Raw genomic sequence first — 21,622 nt, forward strand, 5'->3', positions numbered from 1 at the left:
CTTCAGTGACGTCACGTCCGATTTGGCATTTTTCAGATGCGGAAGTAAAATTCTCTCACAAAAAACGACTCCAGAAGCCTATGTAGCGTATTTATGCGTGTTTTTTCAAGAAAATCTATTTCATACATTATTTTTCTACACATTGAATCACTAAAGCTCTAACCTGCAATATGCCCTTTAAGCAAACTTTGAGCCGTGCGTACGCACATTCTGGAGACAAAAGTGATATGAATTGAGATAGTAGATGTGCTACTTTCGATCACTTTTCCAGTGACACGCTGCTTTAATGACAGCGAGGAGCACTGGGAGCACAATAATTCCTCTTTAAACTAAACTGCAGATGTTATGACAAAATATTTTAGCGAGAAGAGCGATGATCAGTGATGCACACTTAACTTGGATATTATGGAGGACACTGCTGGATTCGGTGGTCGAACAGTCCGTTGTCCAGTTTGAATAGGTCCAATAATATCTTACTGTATAACCACAGCTGCAGGAGGTGTTGATGTCGTGTGAAGGATCTTCAAACAATTACCATTTGAAGGATATAATTTGAGGAAATCGGTAAGATTTGCACATTTCCTTTTTTAAAATATTTTGTCAGTGACGCGCCGAGATAGACAGTTAAAACATTTTCAGCTGGTTAAACTTAGAAATGAAAGTTCACCTGCTGCCTTAAAAATCTGAGTTAACTCAACTAAACATAAGTTAACTCAACTTGAAGATAAGCTTTGTTTCAACTCACAAATAGTCAAGACAATGCATAACTTTAAGTTTAAATTTTAACTTAAAATAATGCATTGTCTTGACTATTTTTGAGTTGAAACAAAGCTTATCTTCAAGTTGAGTTAACTCACATTTTTAAGGCAGCAGGTGAACTTACATTTCTAAGTTTAACCAGCTAAAATGTTTTACGTAGGCCTATACGTTTCCACTAAAAATAGCCTATAAACTTCCTAAAAGATATGTTCACCTTATCAGCAAAACTGCATACATTTAATTCGAATTGTTTTAAACTATTAAAATACTATTTGGCCAGTGGAAATGAATGAATCAGCTCTATTCTAAAACCTTTATCTGAAGCATTTCATACAATTTTGTTTTAATGGATATTTTGATATATTTATTCTAAAACATAAAGAGGATATTGGATGACTTTTATCAATGTAGTGTATGGCACAAATTGCATTTATAGTCCATATCTAATATTTTCCAATGTCTTGTACCTTTGACGGTGTTAACCGTGGATGTCACGTGGATGGGAATATGTATGGAAATGATATGCAGATGAGGTTATGCATAGTAAAACTAGGCGTCATAATCTCCATATATGGTGATTTCGGGGAGGAGACGGGGTGGAGATGCACGTACGCACAATCTTCCGCTGACTGGGATTTATAAAGGGATTTGTGCGCAGGTTCTGGCGTATGCATGGTTTTATAAATCTGAATTTTTTTGTATGTACACAGAATCTAGCTTTTGCGAGTACGTACACTTTTAGGATGAAATCTACGCAAAGTTTTATAAATGAGGCCCCTGGACTCAGTCTATTGAACATTTGGCTTTGATGAAACAGCCTGATGTGTATTATATAGTTCAATACAGCTTCACATAATCTGAACTGAACAAACCTTGGCAATGTTTTTTTTTTAATGGATTGAACAAAACACAAATTAACAACCTGGCATAGCCATAGTTTATACAAAGGACGAGACCAATAACACATTCAAAAAGAAATAAAGGGGAGTGTGAGGATGATTTTCTCCCTCTGCGAATCACCTGCGGGACACACTTCCACATGTCTTTCTACTGTCAGTGATGGGAAATACAGGATTGGTAATAAAGTGACAATGGAAAAAACTATTAGAATAATCACTACATTCTCAACTTTGGTGCTGATAATGATTTTAAAGTTTTTGCTCTAGCATGCATGAATCTTATTTTATGATAATCAAATCTAATTTATTTAATATAAAAACTACATTGTATTTTTTATTGAAGATTTTAAACAAACAAATTTCAAATATTGATCCTTCACACAATTAAAGCTTTTGACTGATTTCATACAATTTAAAGAATGTTGACCAAAACATTGGCTTGTTTACAGTTTTGAGCTTCATAACGTTTTATTGTTTTAAAGTGGACCTATAACGCCTCTTTCACAAGATGTAATGTAAGTCTCTGGCGTCTCCAGAATGTGTCTGTGAAGTTTCAGCTCAAAATATTACACAGATCATTTATTATAGCTTGTCAAATTTGCCCCTATTTGGGTGTGAGCAAAAAACATGCAGTTTTTAAAATAAAACACTGAAGAAGAATCGCACACTTGGTTTCTACGGGATTGAACATGAGGATGAGATTAGAGCAGTACGCCGAGGAAGTATGAATTACACAAGTATTTGACATTAATTAAAGCATTTCTTTATATTCTTAAACTAACTGACCTTTTCATTTCAGGCACCTATACATGTAATACCCATTGTGAGTATCTCTTCTGACTCAAATCTCCACAAATGCTTGTTTTCTCTGTCAGTTTTGTGTTACAAACATGTTTATAATTCCATGTTTACGGCTTTTAGACACATCAGGCCTTTTTTTCATGAGTTTTGTGCTTCATTTTGTGGCAATATAAACTGAAAATTTATGAGTGTAAAATACCTTTAATTATTGATTCTTCACAATAGACAGGAAAAATAATCAGTTTAGTTTCTCTCCCAGAATCATACTCCTCTGAAGATGATGATGATGAAGGTAAACAAATGTCTAGGACTCTAGTGAACATTTGGCTCTGATGAAACAGTCTGATGTGTATTATAAAGTTCAGTTCAGCGTCACATGATCCACAGAAATATATTCATACTGTCATCAGTTAAAGTGTGATATGATTCAGATTTACACCCTTGAACATTCACTATCATATATTTTCCTCTGAAGTCAGCATCTACGTCACAGGACACAACACCATGCTCCCTGAGTTTTAATCTTCATAATCGTGTTATTGTTGATCATTCTGATGAACACATCTAGTGTAAAACATGTTCATACAAAAACTGACAGAAATGAACAATTATCCCACAGATCTCCTACATAATATTAATATAAACTGTATTATGATGAGTGTGAAACATCTTGAATTATTGATCCTTCACACAAGAACAGATTCAAGATTCAGTATCACTGAGTTTCTGACGGATCTTCTGTTGTTCTGTTCCTCATCAGGTTGCAGAGCCAGAGCTTCATCTTCAGCTTCAGCTTCAGCTTCAGATTCAGGTTCATCTTCATCTTCATCTTCAGTTGATGAAGGAGTCAAACGAAGACACTCTCCAACTGAAGATGAAGATGAAGATGAAGGAGCCAAACGAAGACCACCTCCACCTGAAGAAGAAGAGGAAATAATTCCCAGGTCTCGCTCTATGGATAATCTGCTGTTGGATATGCAGCAGCCTCAGTGAATAATGATGTTTAATGTAGTGATGATGATCCTGATACATATATTGATAGTGTGATCATAAATATGTTGATGGTGTGATCAGGTAGTTCAGATTGACTACAGTAAAGTGAGTGAATTTCTAATTGACAGTAGATCAGATCTCATAAACACGTGTGGATCTGAACTGAGATCAGAATATCAAGCTTCAGTTCACAGAAATCCTCTCAATCTCTTATTATTCACTCTTCAGCAACGACTGTAGACTGTAGCTGGTTTCTTTTTAGTACAAAAACAGTCGACCTCGTAAACGTCTACAGTCGACGCTTCATTAATCTGTATACTGTAGACGTCTGGACCCTTTTTGAACATTATCACTTGGGAATAAGGTCTCTTATTGCTGCACAGCAGAAACCAGACAGACTCCAGACTATATGCTTTAATCACGACGGAGGACCTCGTATCAATCACTGAGAATCCCAAGAAAACAACAGTTTATAAAGGATAGAAGCATTATGAATATGATTGGTTCTGGGTCTGATAGGCTTCAAATGGGTTGAGTAATATGTCGAAATTTTGTGCTGTTTATTCTGTTATTGATTTGTACATATTATTGTGTGTTTTCTTCTTTTAATAGTGTAAAGTTCAAAATAAAGATTTAATTCATTCTTTCATAAAAGTGTGTATAATATACAGTACAAAATCCCCCACAGATCATTTATTATAGCTTGTCAAGTTTGCCCCTATTTGGGTGTGAGCAAAAACACAGTATTTGTGTGTGTCTCTTTAAATGCAAATGAGCTGCTGCTCCCGCCCCTTTCCAGAAGAGGGCGGAGCTTTAGCAGCTCAACAACAACAAAGCTGGAGAATCCAAAAATCACTAGGTCAGTGTTATCTATTTTGCTCACTTGAGTGCTTACAATATCCCAAATGATTCCAACTATTTGTAAATCGTGAGAAAATTGCAATTTTAACCAAGACGTGTGAGGAGTCGCCTGTCAATGGCGTCATACCCGCGTTACCCTCGGTTTATTTTGTAGAAACCATGGAAACACCAAAGACGCTTTAATATTTACATGTTTTAATACAAAGGGAACAACTGTTTGGTTACATTTATAGACAGAAAACAACAACAGTGTCTCACAGCAGCCACCGAGTGAACACACAGAGTAACGTTAACATCATTTTCAACACTCTCAAATGTCTCTAATATGATAAACAGAGATGTGTTTCCTCATACTCATGACCGGAAAAGCGGAAGCGGCGCCGGCGACTGTGTCATAATAAAAGTCCCGCTGCTCGTGAGGCGTGTGTTGATCAATCGCTCCACAACACTCGCTCCTGCTCTGCTTCATATACGTTAATAATTACATTATAACTATCATTATATAGTTATATTATTATATTATTATTATATATTATATTATCATTATATTATCACTACAGTAACATTAATAATCGCATCCATGAATATGATTCCTGCCCGAGTCCAATCCCGATTCTTTTGCACCGTCTGTTGAGGTGAAGACCACATGTCCCGAGATTCAGCGCTCAAACTTGGCGTCATCAAGCTACATATTTGAGCAAAACCCAACACAACAATAGATCAACAATATTAATATCAGTTCACACGCAGCGGTATTGAACAAGCTACCAAACAATAATAGCTAACATAGCAGATTCATGGAAAAATACATCGGTTATCATCATTTTTGACATGACTAATTTAATGACTCAATACGCATCATCTGTATTAAAGAGAATCCACTTCATCCGATGTTTAAAGTAAATAAACATGGTGCAGCTATTGGACCATCAAAATGAAGTGTTACTGAGAATTTTTATGCAATACAGTTTACAGACTAAAGAAGTTATATGGTGAAAGATTATGAAGACAAACGTTGTGCTGACAGTGAACACTCACTGAACACAGATGAAACTGAAACTAACACTGCATCACATGCTTATGCTGGATCAGTTCCTGTTTAATCATGCATTAATTCTGTAGCAGTTCGAGCACATTCAAAATGAGTTTTTATATCTGTTTATTAGATAAAGGCAGAAAGACAGAGATATCTGTGGCGAACTCAAAGGAGGAATTCAAGAACACAAGAGTTGAAAAAGTAGAAATCAAAATCGGTAAGTCAATTCTGTAAAAATGACTAATAACTGTAAATAAAATCTTATTGTTTGACTGCAGCTTCAGCTCTTCTCAGTGAGACTGTGAACTTTGCAAAGAATCAAAAACATAATCTTAATGAGCAAAACATAATCTATCAGTGTAAATGTAAACATTTTGTTGTTCATTTCATAGATTTCTTCGTTTGTCCTAGTGAACCTTGTCCACTTTTCTACAAAGGCAAGCGTCTAGACAGGAATCGCACACTTGGCTCTTATGGCATTAAACACAAGGCTGTCATCTGCAAAGAATATCGAAACAGTGATCAGGATCTCTACGGTATTTAAAGCATCTTCTTATAGACATGATTTTTTTATAGTAGCTTTTGTGACATTTTCCATAATCCCATATTTACACACAAATACAATCTTTAAACACGTGTTTTATGTTTTGTTCCATTTAAAATGTTGACTTTCATGAGTTTTGATTTTCATTTTGTGGCAATATAAATCAAAACTTCATTATGATGAAGCAAAAGACCTTTAATTATTGATCCTTCACACAATTAAAGCTTCTGATCAGTTGTTGCTCTGTTTCACATCAGGTATCGCAATTTTAAGACGATGCAAACACAGATACCCTCCACCTGTAGATGAACATGTAGGAGCCAAACGAAAAGATGAAGCTGAAATAATTCCCAGGTCCTGCTCTATGGAAAAACTATTATGTGATATGCAGCAGCCTCAGTGAATAAATAATGTTCAGTCTCTCATGATCCTGATCAATATATTGATAGTGTGATCAGGTATCAGGTTACTTAGTAAACACATCATGAGAAAACCAGTTCACTGTGTTTAAAATTACACACTTTAAAGTGCGGTAGATTTTCTCTGACGCACCTGACTTAAGTCTCAGATTCTGGGTCTGATAAGACTATAGAGCTTCAAATTATGTAATATGTCGAAATTTTGTGCTGTTTATTCTGTACATATTATTGTGTTTTTTCTTCTTTTAATAGTTTGAGTTCAAAATAAAGATTTCATCCATTCTTTCATAAAAGTGTGTATAAAGGATATATATATATTTGTATAAAGGATCTATTTATAGTTTTAAAAGTGACTAAATACTTGTTTTCACCCTAGAAGTGCTTTTATATTCAACTAAACTACATATTTTGTGTTATTTTAGTGCTCAGGTACATGAATTGAGACACACTAACTTTGTGTTTATATAAAAATGGACAGAAATGAACCTGTATGTCTTTATTACCATTTAACTGAATAAAAATTATAACTACTTTAACCTCACCATGATTGATGTGTGTTTTATTTTCATAGAGACTTGTTTAATTATTAATAAATCAATTTCCATCCTTTTGAATGGAAATAAATGTATTGATCGTGTTCATGTTTTGTATAATTATGGATTATATTTTGTATAATAATTGTATAATTATAAATATTAGCTGATATATGCAACAGCTGGAATCTGATCATTAAAGTCTGATATTGTCCAAAACATTCACTATATTCTGACTTCAGCCTCTTAAAGTAAAATATTTCATGACTCAAGTGAATTTCGTGGAAATAGACCTATGCACAATAGAAAACAGTAGTTCATAATGAACGAATCACCAACATCAAAAACACCAAGTCTATCTGAATATGACAATGCTCAACATAATGTGATCAGAGCTGTTTGGGAATGTAAAGCATTTTTCCCATAAGGCCACTGAATCTGAATCTGTCAGTGTTTCACCACAGATCTCACTGATCACGTTTGTGTGACTGATCAAGCTATCACCGTATGAGTTATGAAATGCTTTCTGTGTCCAGATTTGACTGTAATAATAATGATAAAACTGACATTTCAACTTAACAAATTAACAAAAAACACTGAACTTTGACAAAGTCTCTAATAAATGTCTAAATATAGCCTACATCCACATGCAAAACCTAATACAATTAAATCATTATGTCTGAAAGCAATGGGTTATTATTTATCTTAAAGCGATAGTTCACCTAAAAATGAAAATTCTGTCATCATTCACTCACTCTCCAAATATAACGTTCTTCTGTTGAAGATGAAAGAAGACATTCTGACACATTCTGGTTCCCAAAATTCCTCAAAATATCTTCTTTTATGTTCAGCAGAAGAAAGAAAGCCGACATGAGGGTAAACTAACACTTTAACCCATTATCAGGGTTATTGGAGGTCATTCTGTAATCTCTACATGTGAACTAAAGTCATTTCAAGTTCATTTATTTATTTGACAATAATCTTGTATTGTGTGATAGTGACAAAACACATGTTCAATATCTTTTCTGCATTGGTATACTTGACACATAAAACAAATTGATAACAAAATCTTACAGATGGGTCTAACACAAATCACCAGAGGAAAATGTGTTTGTGTGCAGACCTTAATCCACCCCTGCTGTTAATGATTTTAAATGTTTTACTCACACATGCATAAATCATGTTATGACCATCAAATGTGTTTTTATTGAAGATTATAAACAAACAAACCCTTACATACAATATAAACAAATAAAAACACTTCGGGAGAGAGTGCTGGAGGAAGTGGGCGGAGTCATCTCTGAGCAAGAGTGAAAGTAAAACACTGCGCAGTATTCATTTCGATTTAAACTCTACAGGAATTCTGCAAAATGAACTGCAAAATATTTGTAAAAGACGAAAGAGGAAAAATATTATCAGTAGATGTGGATTCAGTGGAGGAGCTGAAGAACATGACTGTTAAAGAGTTAATAAGAAGAGTCCGTCCTGATGATGAAGAACGTGAGTCGAGCTCTTCTGTGTGATTCATTCAAACAATAACTACATGCGAAAATGATTTAAACATTAGGGAAAAGTTGTCGATTAATCACATCTGATCAAAGACCCTTACAGAAATCAACCATCATTTACTACAGTAATCATATTTTTAACGGTGACGTTTATAGTAAAATTATGCTAATTAGCCTACAGGAAACCCCTATTAATGATGAAATGATTCATCTTCGGTTCTTAATGAGGTTGATGTGTTGATGTTTGCCGTTGTTGTTTTTCATAGATGACGAGTGGAGAATACTATACGGAAACCAGATACTGGACCATGATCGTACACTCGGCGATTATGGCGTATCCAATGGGTGTATTATACACATGACTAAATGTCTACGTGGAGGAGGAGGTAACATCAGTGTTCATTTCTAGTGTTCAGTCTGACCCTTCATGTTGTCACTCAAGACAATCACTTGTTTTCTCTACAGTGATTTACTTTAGTAATGCTTTAGTGAATTCTGCTCTTAAACTCAATTCACGCTTGTGTTTTAACACAGAAACATTATTTACACATTGTTCAAGGAAAGCGTTTTCTAAAACATTTCAGTTGGATGTTTGTCTATTAGTGATGGGATTTATGGCTCTTTGAGGGGATCCGGATCTTCGCGATCCGTTCCTTTCAAAGAGCCGTTCAAAAGAACGGCTCTTTTGGCTCTTTTTAAATATTTAGTCAGTTTTAAGAAGCCAGCTTGGGGGCATCTCAGTTTATCCTGGAAATAATCACTGGGAGGAATGATGAGGTGAGATTTGTAGTCAAATAATTAAAACTCGGATATCACACACCAATATCTGAGTTTGAATTATTCTGAAATATTGATTATTACCTCATTTGTCATGTGTGGACTATATTCCATAGGGTTGCACAAATCCCTCTGCTTAGAGAGTGACATCACTATTTTGGATTTACCTTTAGTACAAAGTGTGTGTGTGTGTGTGTGTGTGTGTGTGTGTGTGTGTGTGTGTGTAAAGCTACGTTGACTTTTGTTATTCATACAATACCTACTCACAAATAAACATCAAAAACAAAGCCGGCTGCAATGAATTTCTGTGCAAAACAGCTTTTACTACAAACACTTCCACACAAGAACATTTTGATAGAAAACAAAAAATATTTAAAGTAGATAAAATTAGAATAAATAAAATGGAAATGTCTACATACTAAATACTATTACTACTGTAAACTTTGCAAATAGGACATCAGCCCCTTCAACTTCCGCTCCTACCCAATGACAGAGGAACGCAGGGTTTTTTTCCACTGGAGTACTCACGTGAAGGATGCGTGCACAACTAATAACTAATATCTGCGCTGGGTGCGCCCCTCCCCCTATAACTGTTCTGTCTCGCGGAGGAGCTCATTTGTGTGCATCTGTGTGAAACACGCATAGGAAAAAAGAACGACAGAAAGAACGGCTCCCCTCCAGCCGCGACTCGGCTCCCATCGTTCATGTTTATGAGCCGTTCAAAAGAATCGGTTCGTTCGCGAACGTCACAACTCTATTGTCTATAGTGTTTTTAAATGTTAGGCCTACTACTTGTTATTTGTTTCATTCACACATTCAAATGTAAAGTTCCCATAATGTTTGTAAAATAATAATATGAAATATTCTCTTTATGGTTTACTAACCTTCATTTGAACAAGTATAAGTTCAGAGAACATTCAGAAATAATGTTTTCATAATCTAACGTTAATAAAGCGTTCTTATAACATTTCTGTGTCATCTGAGAGAGACTAATCAAAATCAATCTGTTATCATCATGTTTTACTGTACCTGATTTCACAGAATGTTGGTCAAAACATTGGTTTGTTTATATTTTTACTGAGTTTTGTGCTTCATAATTGCTTTAATGTTCTCTGACTGATGAACACATATAGTGTAAAACATGTTCATACAGAAACTGACAGAAATATAATTATCCCACAGATCTCTATTAGTATCTCTATAGTATTAATATTAGTATCAGGGCTTGACATTAACTTTTTTGCTCACCAGCCACTGTGGCTAGTGGTTTTCCAACGTTACTAGCCACTGAGCATTTTCACTGGCCACAATTTTGATGTTGGTAAATTACATTTTATATGATTAAAGTTGACTTTGTTATGCTTAAATTACTTTATTTTGAGTCATTTTACTTGATTTAGAAGAAACCCTTTCAAACTTTTAAATGCAGATTGACCACCCAAATCAAGACTACATTGTATATCAGCTGGTATGTACAGGTGGGCAAGAGGTGGACAATATGAGCATGGGCTAATATGAGAAATTTATATGAGAAAGTTATTTGTGTTAGGCTATATAAAAGAACAAAGAAGCAAATTACAAAAACAATAGAAAATTAAAAATAATCATTTTTCAGATTATTTAACATCTTTTGTTGTTTGATTAACATTAATGACAGACAGGTATTTAATTGGGCAGCTGAATGCATGGACATAACTGACGCATATCCAAACGATTAATGTTAATGGGGCAGTCAAGCAAGCAGATTAAAAAAGCGGACACAGGTGTAAACAAGCAGCAAAATTAGTCTATAGTTTGGAGCTTCAGACACGTTGAAACACATGGGCCTATAATATTATGAATTTAGTCACCATGAACTTTCGGTTTGTTTACAGTTTGTCACGTGTTCCTTTAGTTCTCCCGCTCCTCATTATTGTTTCATTCCGTTCAGTTGCACATCATTAATTGTCTTGTTTGAGTCATATAAGATCAGAGAACTTATGTTTTATCTTTTAAAATTATGGAAATTATTTTGCACTATATCCTTCAAAATTCGGTTAACGATTTGTTTAGACCGAACTTCTCCCACAAACGGTGGCCTTTTTTAAAGTCATTTGTTTTAGCCTACCCTAAACTGAAAGTGCAAAAATATTTTAGAGTTCATGCTACAAAAATATATTGGATATGGCGAAATGTAGGCTAATGTTTTTTTTTAATGAATACAATGTAATATGAATAAAACATGAATTTAAGTAAAAAAAACAAACACATGTAGCATTTATTTAAATATTATTTATTTAAATGATTATGGAAAGAAAACCGCATTAGTAAGATGTCGGGAGACATGGGTAAGACATTTTGATAATTTCATTAAGTTTTGTTTAGCAGCAAGCCTTTCCTTTAAAACAAATTTCGTTTTGTATAAATTGTATCTTAATTTTAATCCATGTTTCATCATCCAATATAAATAAAAAGAAAAATGTAGCAGACATAATAAGCCTAATCATGACATGGAAGCGCCGGCGCGATCACCTTTGTTGCACATGAAAAGGAGCGCGTCTCATAAATGAACCGAAACTCAGGAACTGTGTGAGTAAGTCCAAGAATAATCGTACAGGTTTTGATTGCAAAGAAGACTTGCTGGCCCTCCAAAACAATCCTCCTCATTGCAGAAGGCTATGTGCTGCAGGAGATATTGCTGCACATCTCCTTGCTTAATAAGTTTATTAAGCCTGGAAGAGGTCATCCTCTTCACCCAGCGACTGACCAAGTGATGGATGATACCGTCTCCCCAGCTAACAAATTTGGGTTGCCAGAAGGTTCCCTGCACGTTAATTTATGGTTCCCAGAATGTTAGTTTTTGGTCCCCAAAACGTTATTTTTTAAATTTTGTTTTTGGCTAGCCAGGAAAGTTTTCTTAATGGACATATATAACGTTATTTTTATTTTTTTTAATAACGTTATTATTTTGGATTTATTTCAAATGAGTTTAATGGATAGGCCTATTATAGCTCAATCAGCTGGATGTTGTCTTTCGATGGCCTTTGAATATGTTTATCATATAAAAATAATTACTATGACGTTTATTTTCTAATATGACAATGTAACTGAAAAACTAAATTCAACAATATTTTAATAGATACAAAACAAGTTGCATATCGTATCGTGCATATCGTGGTTTGGGAGTCGGGCATTTTAACAGGCTATCAACTACCACATATATGTTGCACAACTTTTAAACACTATCTTGCTTCTGTTATAGGGACAATCCATAGTTTTGGAAATATTACTTGCTAGTGTTCAGTTTTTTTACTAGCGTGAAAAGTATCTGGGTTATAAGCTAAACACATAGAATGGGGCAGGTATGCTGAACATGAAATCTTAGCAATACATTTAAGTATGATAAAGAGGTGCAGTCTTTAATATGTTTAATGTTAGTAGAGATGAAAATAGTTATAGGTTATTGTACATAAATATATCCTATCAATTCATAGGGACTCCTTTGGCTAAAATGATCCGTGCTGAATTGGTCTAGTCTGGCTCAGTTACCACTGATTGGGTGAAAACCATTCAAACCTACTGGCTGTGGAAATCATGGGCGTGACTCATTATACTGTAAGCAAAACGCCGTAAAAGACGCGCGCTCTGTGCAGCCAAAACGGCGTTTTTTACGGCGTCGTATGTCAAGATGGACGGCGTAAAATGCGGCGCTTTTCATGCACACTAAAACGCCGTTAAATACGGCGTCATTGACGGATTTTCGCGCGTTTTTTACGTCGTTTGTAATCACAACGGCGTATTTTGCGGCGCAAATACTGTTTAAAACGCAGTATTTGACGGCGTTAGATAGTAAACGCGTATATTCTATAGCGTAATTCTGAACCTTTTGGCTTGCCATAGAGGAGAACTGTTCGCGCGCGCGACAGAGAGAGAGAGCGCACGCGAGAGAGCGCTTTTGTTGTGTGTGATTCAGCGCAATTCCGCCTATCCCTCCTTCACTAACTGCACGTAGCCTAAATAACGAATTGTGTGATTGGATTGTAATTTTGTGCTACGACGATCTTCGACGATCATTTGGCTGTAAACTGAAATTATATTCAACCCGCCAAAGTGGCTAGTGGGAGTGGCTGTCTTACCCGCCACAGCTGAAATCTACCCGCATTTGGCGGGTTGGCGGGTGTTAATGTCAAGCCCTGATTAGTATAAACTGTATTATGATGAGTGTAAAACAGATTCAAATCACATTATAATTCAGTTTATTGTTGTTCTGGTCCATATCAGGTCCACCTCCAGATGAAGATAAAGGAGTTCCCAGGACTGAGTCTATGGATAAACTGGCTGATATGCGGCAGGAGGAATCCAGTGGATCGTGTTGCATTATATAATTCAGTAAATATAAAAATATATTATAAAAATATAGATACTGTGATGTGATCAGATAAAGTGTGATCTCACTGAAATGTTCACATATATTCTGTTCAGATGTCTCACAGTAAAGTCTTTGATAATGATCACACTGAACCAGAAACACTTGATCTGAACTGCAGGAGAAACTCAATATTAAACATTTAATGAAGCTCCATAAAGTTCACAGAGAATATATGAGAACTTGATTTCAATACTTTGACATTCTGATAAATAGTGATGTCCAAATGAAGCAATGAACCAGTATTGAACCACTTCATCAATAGTTTTGAAAATGGGTTCATTCATTCAAAGCTTCGTTTCAGTGACATCTAGTGGCGAAATTGTAAATAGCAATAATGTCTGTATGAGTGTAATTAGGGTTTGTGTGAATGATGTAAATAAACTTTGATTGATTGGTTGTTCTACAACAAACCCACATCTTGTGCATCAGTTTGGCTGTCTATATAGTCATATTACGCGCCAAAAAAGCTGCTGAAGCGCGCGCGCAGCAAAGTCTCGCGTCACGAAGCCTCTCGCGACGCGAAGCAGTATCGACTGGTCTGAACCAGTCACGTGATTCACTCAGAGAACCGAAGCAGTTGCTGCTTCGGACGTCATCGGTCACGTGTGTTTTTCCGCACCAAAGCAAGCTTCGAAGCAGTCGAGTTCGAAGCTTGTGTCGGAGCATCGGTGTCAGACGGCCATCACTACTGATCACTAGAGTAACTTTACTACAGGAACAAAAACTAACTCTCGTTACAGTATCAGTAGAGTTAGTAATAATTTGATATGTGGTTGTGAATTGACACACTGATCAGATCACAGTATCAATATATTTATGATCATTGTGTGATTCTTATTATTGGTTTCTTTTTTAGTACAAAACCACCTTAAAAACATTAAGCACAATACAAAAGAGAGCTAACAAGTAGTAAACAAAGTTTAGGATATCATGAGAATACCAATTTACTGTGTTTAAAATTACACTTTAAAGTTTAAAGATTTGGTAGAAATTAAAATTGCACAAATTTTAATTTCTTTTATGTTATTGATTTGTACATATTTTTTTCTTTCGAGTTCGAAATAAAGATTTCATTCATTCTTTTATAAAGGTGTGTATAAAGGATATGTATATATATTTTATATAAGGACTATTTATAGTTTTTAGAGTGACTAAATGCTTGTTTTCTCTCTGGAAGTGCTTTAATATTCAACTAAACTACATATTTTGTGTTATTAGAGAACATGAATTGAAACACACTAACTTTGTGTTGACACTAAAATGGACAGAAATGAGTGTTTTTTTGTCATTAAAGTGAATAAAAATGAGTGATATTTTAAGCTCACTGCAGTGATTGATGAGTGTTTTATTCTCGTATCTATAACTAGACTCGTTTAATTATTAATATCAGTTTCCATCCAAACTCTTTATTAATTGTACCAAAATGTCTCTGTGTGGATTCATTGCCAAAACAATGAATGAAATCTTCCTCAGCAGAGCGACAGAAAGAACAATTCACTTCAATATCTGACTTATATTACTTAAGAAATGCTTTGGTCAGGTGACATCTGTGAATTAATGCCTTTTCATGACTTATCAAGACATCCTGTGCCTAAGTTCAGGGGCGAGCGTCAGCATCGTGGTAGATGGAGATATGCTTCTGACTATCTGTCCATGTGTGGAAAATTTCTAATCTTGTCTATTTTTCTTAGCCAATCAGAACCATCCAACCTGAAGTAATGATGTAGTTAGTTGACTCTGTTAGAGTATAATTGTTGTGGAAATGTGAATGTACGCAGAGCGTCTTATGAACTCCTTGTGAGACTTGAAGCTGGCTTCTGCTGATGAAACTGCAAACTATTCTTCAGTAAAATTTACTTCAATTTATTTATTTTTTAAATCTCTGACTCATGATGATCAATGTCTTTAATACCTTTATGGGCCTTGACAGTGATAATTGCTTTGCTGTCAATGGAGGATAAAAAACCATCTCAGATTTCATCAAAATAGCTTAATTTGACTGAAGGTCTTCGAACTTGTTACGAGCGTCTAGGGCCAGCCACAACATAAATCAATGTGTGCAAAACCCCTTCTCCTGCACAGAAACACTCAAAAAACAACATACAAATACTTAAAAGATAAAAGACATCGGATGTAACACCCCCACCCTTAAAAATAAAAACACAAAGGTTTTTAAGAATGGATACGTGAAAGAGTGTCAGCAATCACATTTTCAAGTCCTCCTTTGTTCTGGATATTCACATTAAAACCTTGAGTTTACCATATGTGGTTGCAGGTATTAAGCGTTGCACATGAACATGAACTTTCAGGCGATGGTATCAGAAAAACATATGATAGTTTGTTAAAACATTTCTTCTGGCCATCTATGAAATCTGATGTAGCCAAGTTCTGTTAGTCATGTCATGCCAGTTAGCTGGTAAATCTAACCAGGTTATTCCCCCCGCTCCTTTTAAACCAATCCCGCACTTGGAGAACCGTTTGAGCGTATTTTAATTGACCATCATGCACCAGCACCTGTGCCACTGGCATCAGCTTCTAACTTGAACGCTTTGTCGAAGTGAGGGGCAGAAAGTACAGGTGCTTTTCAATGCTTCAAAGGCAAACTGACATGCAGGAGTCCACTCAAAAGAATCCCTTTACGGAGTAAACCTGTCGGAGGATTCGGCACGCCTGAAAAGTTTCCATAGTTCTGAAATTTTTGGGTGAGCTAACCCTTTAAACTTTTAACCCTCATGTGCTGTTGCGGGTCATTTTGACCCGTTTTGATTTTTTAGTTGTCAGAAACATCAGTTAACTTTTTTTTTTTTTTTCCCTTGAAATTTTTTTACTTTATCTCATTTAGGGTCAGGAACATGCATACAGTTTCAACACACTGATGTGTTCTGAAATGTGCATACAGAAATTTTAGACATTCATACTGTTTGTGGGTCAGTTTGTCCATATATACAGCCATTCAAAGACCCAAAACACAAAACACTTCTGTGTTGAATGTCAGAACTCCTCAACTCTATACTGAAGTTTGTGAAAATATAAAGTTGTTTTACCTGTTAATTGTCTGTCCCACTTTTTGAGCACAGATATGAAAATTACTTTTCTAACTTAAATTGTTAAAAATCTTAAATACTTGAATATATAGACTTAAGTTTGGTATTTTTTTAAACACCACAGATTATTGTAGAAGAAAATAAAGGTGTAAAAGTAAAGTTTAAAAATGTTATAGAAGTTTATGAAAAATGTAAAATATATAAAATATATATTTTACATTTATAAGAAAATCAAAGCTAAATATCTGAACAAGTTCTTTGCCAAATTTTTAGGTTGATATCTCAGGATTTGTTGTGCGCAGTACCAAACTCTTCCACTAGATGACATCCAGACACTGATCTTCATCCTCATTGGTTCAGTTCAAGCACAGGTCAGACTCTTTAATAACCTGTCAGTGATTACCTGCTTCATCCAATTAAACTTTATAGAGTCCAAACTCATCTGCTGTGAATTTCTTTAGCCTACTGCAGGGTCATCAATGTGTTCAGAGAATTCAGTTCTTCTGTTGAGGGATAAAGAATAATTTTCTGTCTCAGAACAGAGTCAGGAGATCCTTTAATTACACACAGTTGAAGATTTCCTTGATCTGGGCATTTAAGGGAAAGTGGCAAAAGAGACATTCAAATGCTGTAACCAGAAAACCCCCGTGCAGAGTTGTGTGATTCTCCTGATCCTCCAATTTTAACCAAATAAAATTTTATATTTCATTGATTCTGTATTCTTCTCAAATCATTATGACTAGTAGATTATTTGAAATTGGAGTCAGATTAAATATGGAGCTAGAATGAAACTGAAGCTAAATTAACACATTAACACACGTCGTTGGTTCAATGGGTTTCCTGTACTTTCGTGTTTGGCTCTGAAACGCTGCAGCTATATTATTATCACTGAAACAAAATTCATGTAAAACAAACAAACAATAACATAAGTAACATGTAAGGAAAAAGAAAAATTAAAATTAAATTACCTGGTTGCATTAGAATAAGAGATATTTATGGGAAATTATATTTGTTCTGAAAGTTTTTTCTCTGCTGTCTCCTTTACTTATTTGTTCATTTTTGTTTTTTGTGAGCCAAAATGTTTGTAGATTCAAACTGCACATCTAATGATTTCTTAATGTCTGAAACTGTATTTTAGCACTTATTAGCTCTAGGACAAAATGATTGTTTTTGCATTTTAAGTCTATTTTGGATCATTTCAATAAATGCGGATGTATTGTCTGGCAAATCTATTGACTGAATCACTATTGAAAACATTTAATTAATGTGTGTAAAAGTTCAGAAATGAACCTTTAACCCAGAAACTAAACACTGTAGACAGTGAGGAAACCAGACAGACCTGATTCAAGATAACATCAACTGCTTCAAGTTAAAACGGGCACTAAAGCTACTAATAGAGTCGCATCTGATCAGATTTCAGCAGGAATAATCCAGCACATCTGTCAGTCAGTCAGAGTCTCGGTGAATTCAGAGTAGATTTACAAGAGTTGAAGAGTAAAAGTGTGCAGGTCTATCTATACTACTGAAGACCAACAGCATTTATAAATGTATAACTTATTCAACACACACTGACCATATATTCATGTGTGATTTCTGAGCAGAGAACTGATTGTGTTCAGTGTTAAACACGCCCATTTGACAGAGAGGAGATTTAAGCTGAAAGTGAAACTGCACACCTGAGTTTATATTTCAGATCACAGCAAAGTCCTATTTCTTCCCTGTTTAAGGAAATTTCTACTAAAACAGATTCAGAATGGTGTATCAGGTCCTCATCAGCTATAACATGAGGAATGAAATATCATTAGATGTGGCGGATTCATTAGAAGAGTTTGGGAAGACCTGAATCAGGACACTGAGATGGGAAATCGCAGATAAGATTTTTGGACATCGTAGGTTAAATATTTATTATTTTCAGAGAAAAAAAACATGTAGATATTGTTCTTTTTCTGTTGATATTTCAGAACAGAATGACTGAGACTGAAGTCTGAAGTTAAACTGCAGTAATTTAATGTCAGTGTGTTTAAAAACTGAATGTTAAACAGCCGAGTTATTCTTCATACTGTATGTTAATGTTTTTTTTTCTTTCTTTTGTTAGACCTATTTTACATAAAATTGATATTTGGAAATACTCTGCTGGAAGACGATCAAACTCTTGGGTTTTATAAAATTGAACATTTATCAGTTCTGTTAGCTGTGCTGAAAATGCCCGGTGGAGGAGGTACAGTATGAGTCTTATTACACATATCTATACAATCTTGTTTTGTTTTTTTTGTTTTTTTTTTCACAATTTCTCAAACTGATGTTTTTGTTGTTGTTGTTGTTGTTGTGTTTCACTTTTTTCCCACATTAACATCACAGTTTATCAGGTCCTCGTCAACTACAATGACAAGAATGAACTATTAGATGTGGCGTATTCATTTGAGAAGTTTAGTAACATCACCATCCTAGAGCTGAAGGAGAAATTCAGAAGAAAGTTTCCTGGAGCACCTTGTAGGTTAAATATTTATCATCTTTATTAGTTTTTTTGATGGTTTAGAACAATATGACTGAGACTGAAGTTAAACTGCAGTCATTTTCTATCAGTCTGCTTTAAAATTTTAAACTATTTCATCATTCATGGCCAAAACACAATTTGAATTGTTCTTCATATTGTATGTTTTTTTCAGACCCAAAACGCTTAAGGATGATATTTGGAAACAGGAGGACGATCAAACACTTCGGTTTTATAAAGTTACACATTTATCTGTTCTGTTAGTTGTGATGAGAATGCCTGGAGGAGGAGAAAGAGAAGGTACAACTTTTATATAATTACACTTTTCAAATTTTTTACATGAGTTTAGATAAAGTCTGGGACTAGATTAATCCTCGTCTGTAAAACCAGGGGTAAATCATTGCTTATGTTTTAAATTCAATCCTGATTTTATCATTATTGATAAAGTAAAGTACACATTTCACATATGAATGCCAAAGAGATTTCATATTTTATAACATTGACACAAAATAAGTAAATACTGTATAAGCACGTTGATGCTCCTGATGTGAAGTTCACTGAAATCCTGAAACTGATGTTGTTTGTTTGTTTTTGACTTTTTTCTCTCACTTGCTCAATTAGATACAGTGTATCGGGTCTGCATCAGGTTTATTGACAATAAAAAACAATTAGAAGTGACAGATTCATCAGAAGAGTTTGAGAACACCACCATCAGAGAACTGAAGGAGAGATGGTTTGCTTTAAATTCTATAGCATCTGAAGTCAAGGTCACAGCTTCAAGTATACCGAGGGGTATGTGAGATCAGTGTTAATCCTTGGTAAAGCTACAAAAGTCATTCAATTAAGAGCAGTGAGTGATTTTCTCTTTGTCTTTTTAGTTGTTTGATTAACATTTTGCTGTTATTTTAAGAGCTGATGCACAGATCCAATATTGAAGCACACCCAAATTCTTTCAGTTTAAATTCACTTAAAACAAAACCATCTGTGTTTACTCACCAAGACTGGCATTTTAAGAAAATTGTGTGTTCAAGCGCAAGAAGATGTGAAACTGAACTAGATCAGCCAGTAACAGCTTATACCTCAGGTTTCAGCCCATGTCTGTGCATTAATGCGCCCCTGACTCGAAAAAAATAAGCCTTTAAAAAAATAATGTGTTGCCATGTGTTGGCTGCCTGGTCAGAAAATAGGCTAATACAATTTTATTGGAGGATTACCAGTTATATTACTATGTGTAACAAATAATTTGTATTGTTAAATAAAATAGAAATGTAGTTTAAGTAAATTAAAGTGACCTGATATGCTATATTAATGCCATAAATTTAACAGCACTGACACAAGCGTTCAGTATTGTAGCCAATCACAGGGATTTCTGTTGAAAATGATGGCCAATCAGATGTGTTTAAGTTACCGGTAGTGAGAATCCGCTCAGTATCTCTCAAAACACTGAATGCATGCGCACAAATCCTCTCATTATAATAAACAAGTGAAGACACAATAAAATATTCATTGTGAAGTATTGATTGAAACGGGAGTTTTCACACTGAAGTTTGCACTGAACTGACTGACAGCACTCTTTACTCATCTAATTTCATACTGTGAATACCGTATTTGAGAAAGGCACAGATAATTGCTACAAAACGAATAACGAATGATACTGAATAATAGGGGACATATTCAGTGACTCCTTGTGTTTGATGGAGCTGATCAGGTTGAAATCATAGCATATATGAACCTCTAAAATCAGTCAATAGTCTACTATCAACTAAAATTCTTGAAAATACTACATTATTCACTTTTTCTACTATTTGACATGTCTATTTAAATGTTTTAAACCTTGTATTATGATGACAAATGAGTGTGAACTCGAAAGGAATTTTATCAACTCAAGAGTAAGCTACACTTCATCCTTCACATTTATAATATTTGATACGTGTATTTAAATGTTAAAACGTTGTCAGATATGATACATGAGTGAACTATGAATCAAATGAGCATGATAGCAAATTATTATTTGTTAAAAGAAAACTATGACAGGAATCTAATGACCTAATGTAAGAGCGTGAGCTGATACTGATATAATAAAATACAATTTTGAACTCACTAAAATGTTAAACAACAATGAAATAAAATTGTTTCCTTTACTATTTTTTATAGATAATTTTTGATTATTTTTAAAATTTCATTAAATGAGATTTTTTTACAGAATGACTTTGGCACAATGGCGCCCTGTCACTGTAACTGCATTCACCATTTTTAAATATAATATTTATATTATAGTATAAGCAAATGTTTTTTGTCTTTGTAAAGGTCATCATTAATTAAACATTCACGTGTCAATATGTCATTTTACTAATTCATCATACTGTATTTCAGAAACATCAGTTCCAGAGGACTTTAAGATGATTTTTGGATGTAATGAACTGGAAGATGTTCAAACATTTGGGTTTTATGGAATGAAACATTTATCTGTTCTTTACATTATACAGAGAATGCCCGGTGGAGGAGCAGGAGGAGGTATGACTTTCATATACCTGCACTTCATTTAGTCA

General features: G+C 34.7%; 1 protein-coding gene across 1 annotated transcript; it reads left to right on the top strand.

Annotated features, from left to right (window-relative positions):
- The first annotated feature begins 8,105 nt into the window (after nucleotides 1–8,105).
- LOC125247616 (ubiquitin-60S ribosomal protein L40-like) lies at nucleotides 8,106–14,863 on the top strand. The gene is made up of 3 exons (XM_048159016.1): nucleotides 8,106–8,345; nucleotides 8,620–8,739; nucleotides 13,391–14,863. Exons 1-3 carry the CDS (start codon nucleotides 8,216–8,218, stop codon nucleotides 13,492–13,494), a joined length of 354 nt encoding a protein of 117 aa, XP_048014973.1. The 5' UTR covers nucleotides 8,106–8,215; the 3' UTR covers nucleotides 13,495–14,863.
- The last annotated feature ends 6,759 nt before the right edge of the window (nucleotides 14,864–21,622 follow it).

This window comes from Megalobrama amblycephala, linkage group LG15 (genome assembly GCF_018812025.1).
Source record: "Megalobrama amblycephala isolate DHTTF-2021 linkage group LG15, ASM1881202v1, whole genome shotgun sequence".
In the NCBI taxonomy this organism is placed as follows: domain Eukaryota; kingdom Metazoa; phylum Chordata; class Actinopteri; order Cypriniformes; family Xenocyprididae; genus Megalobrama; species Megalobrama amblycephala.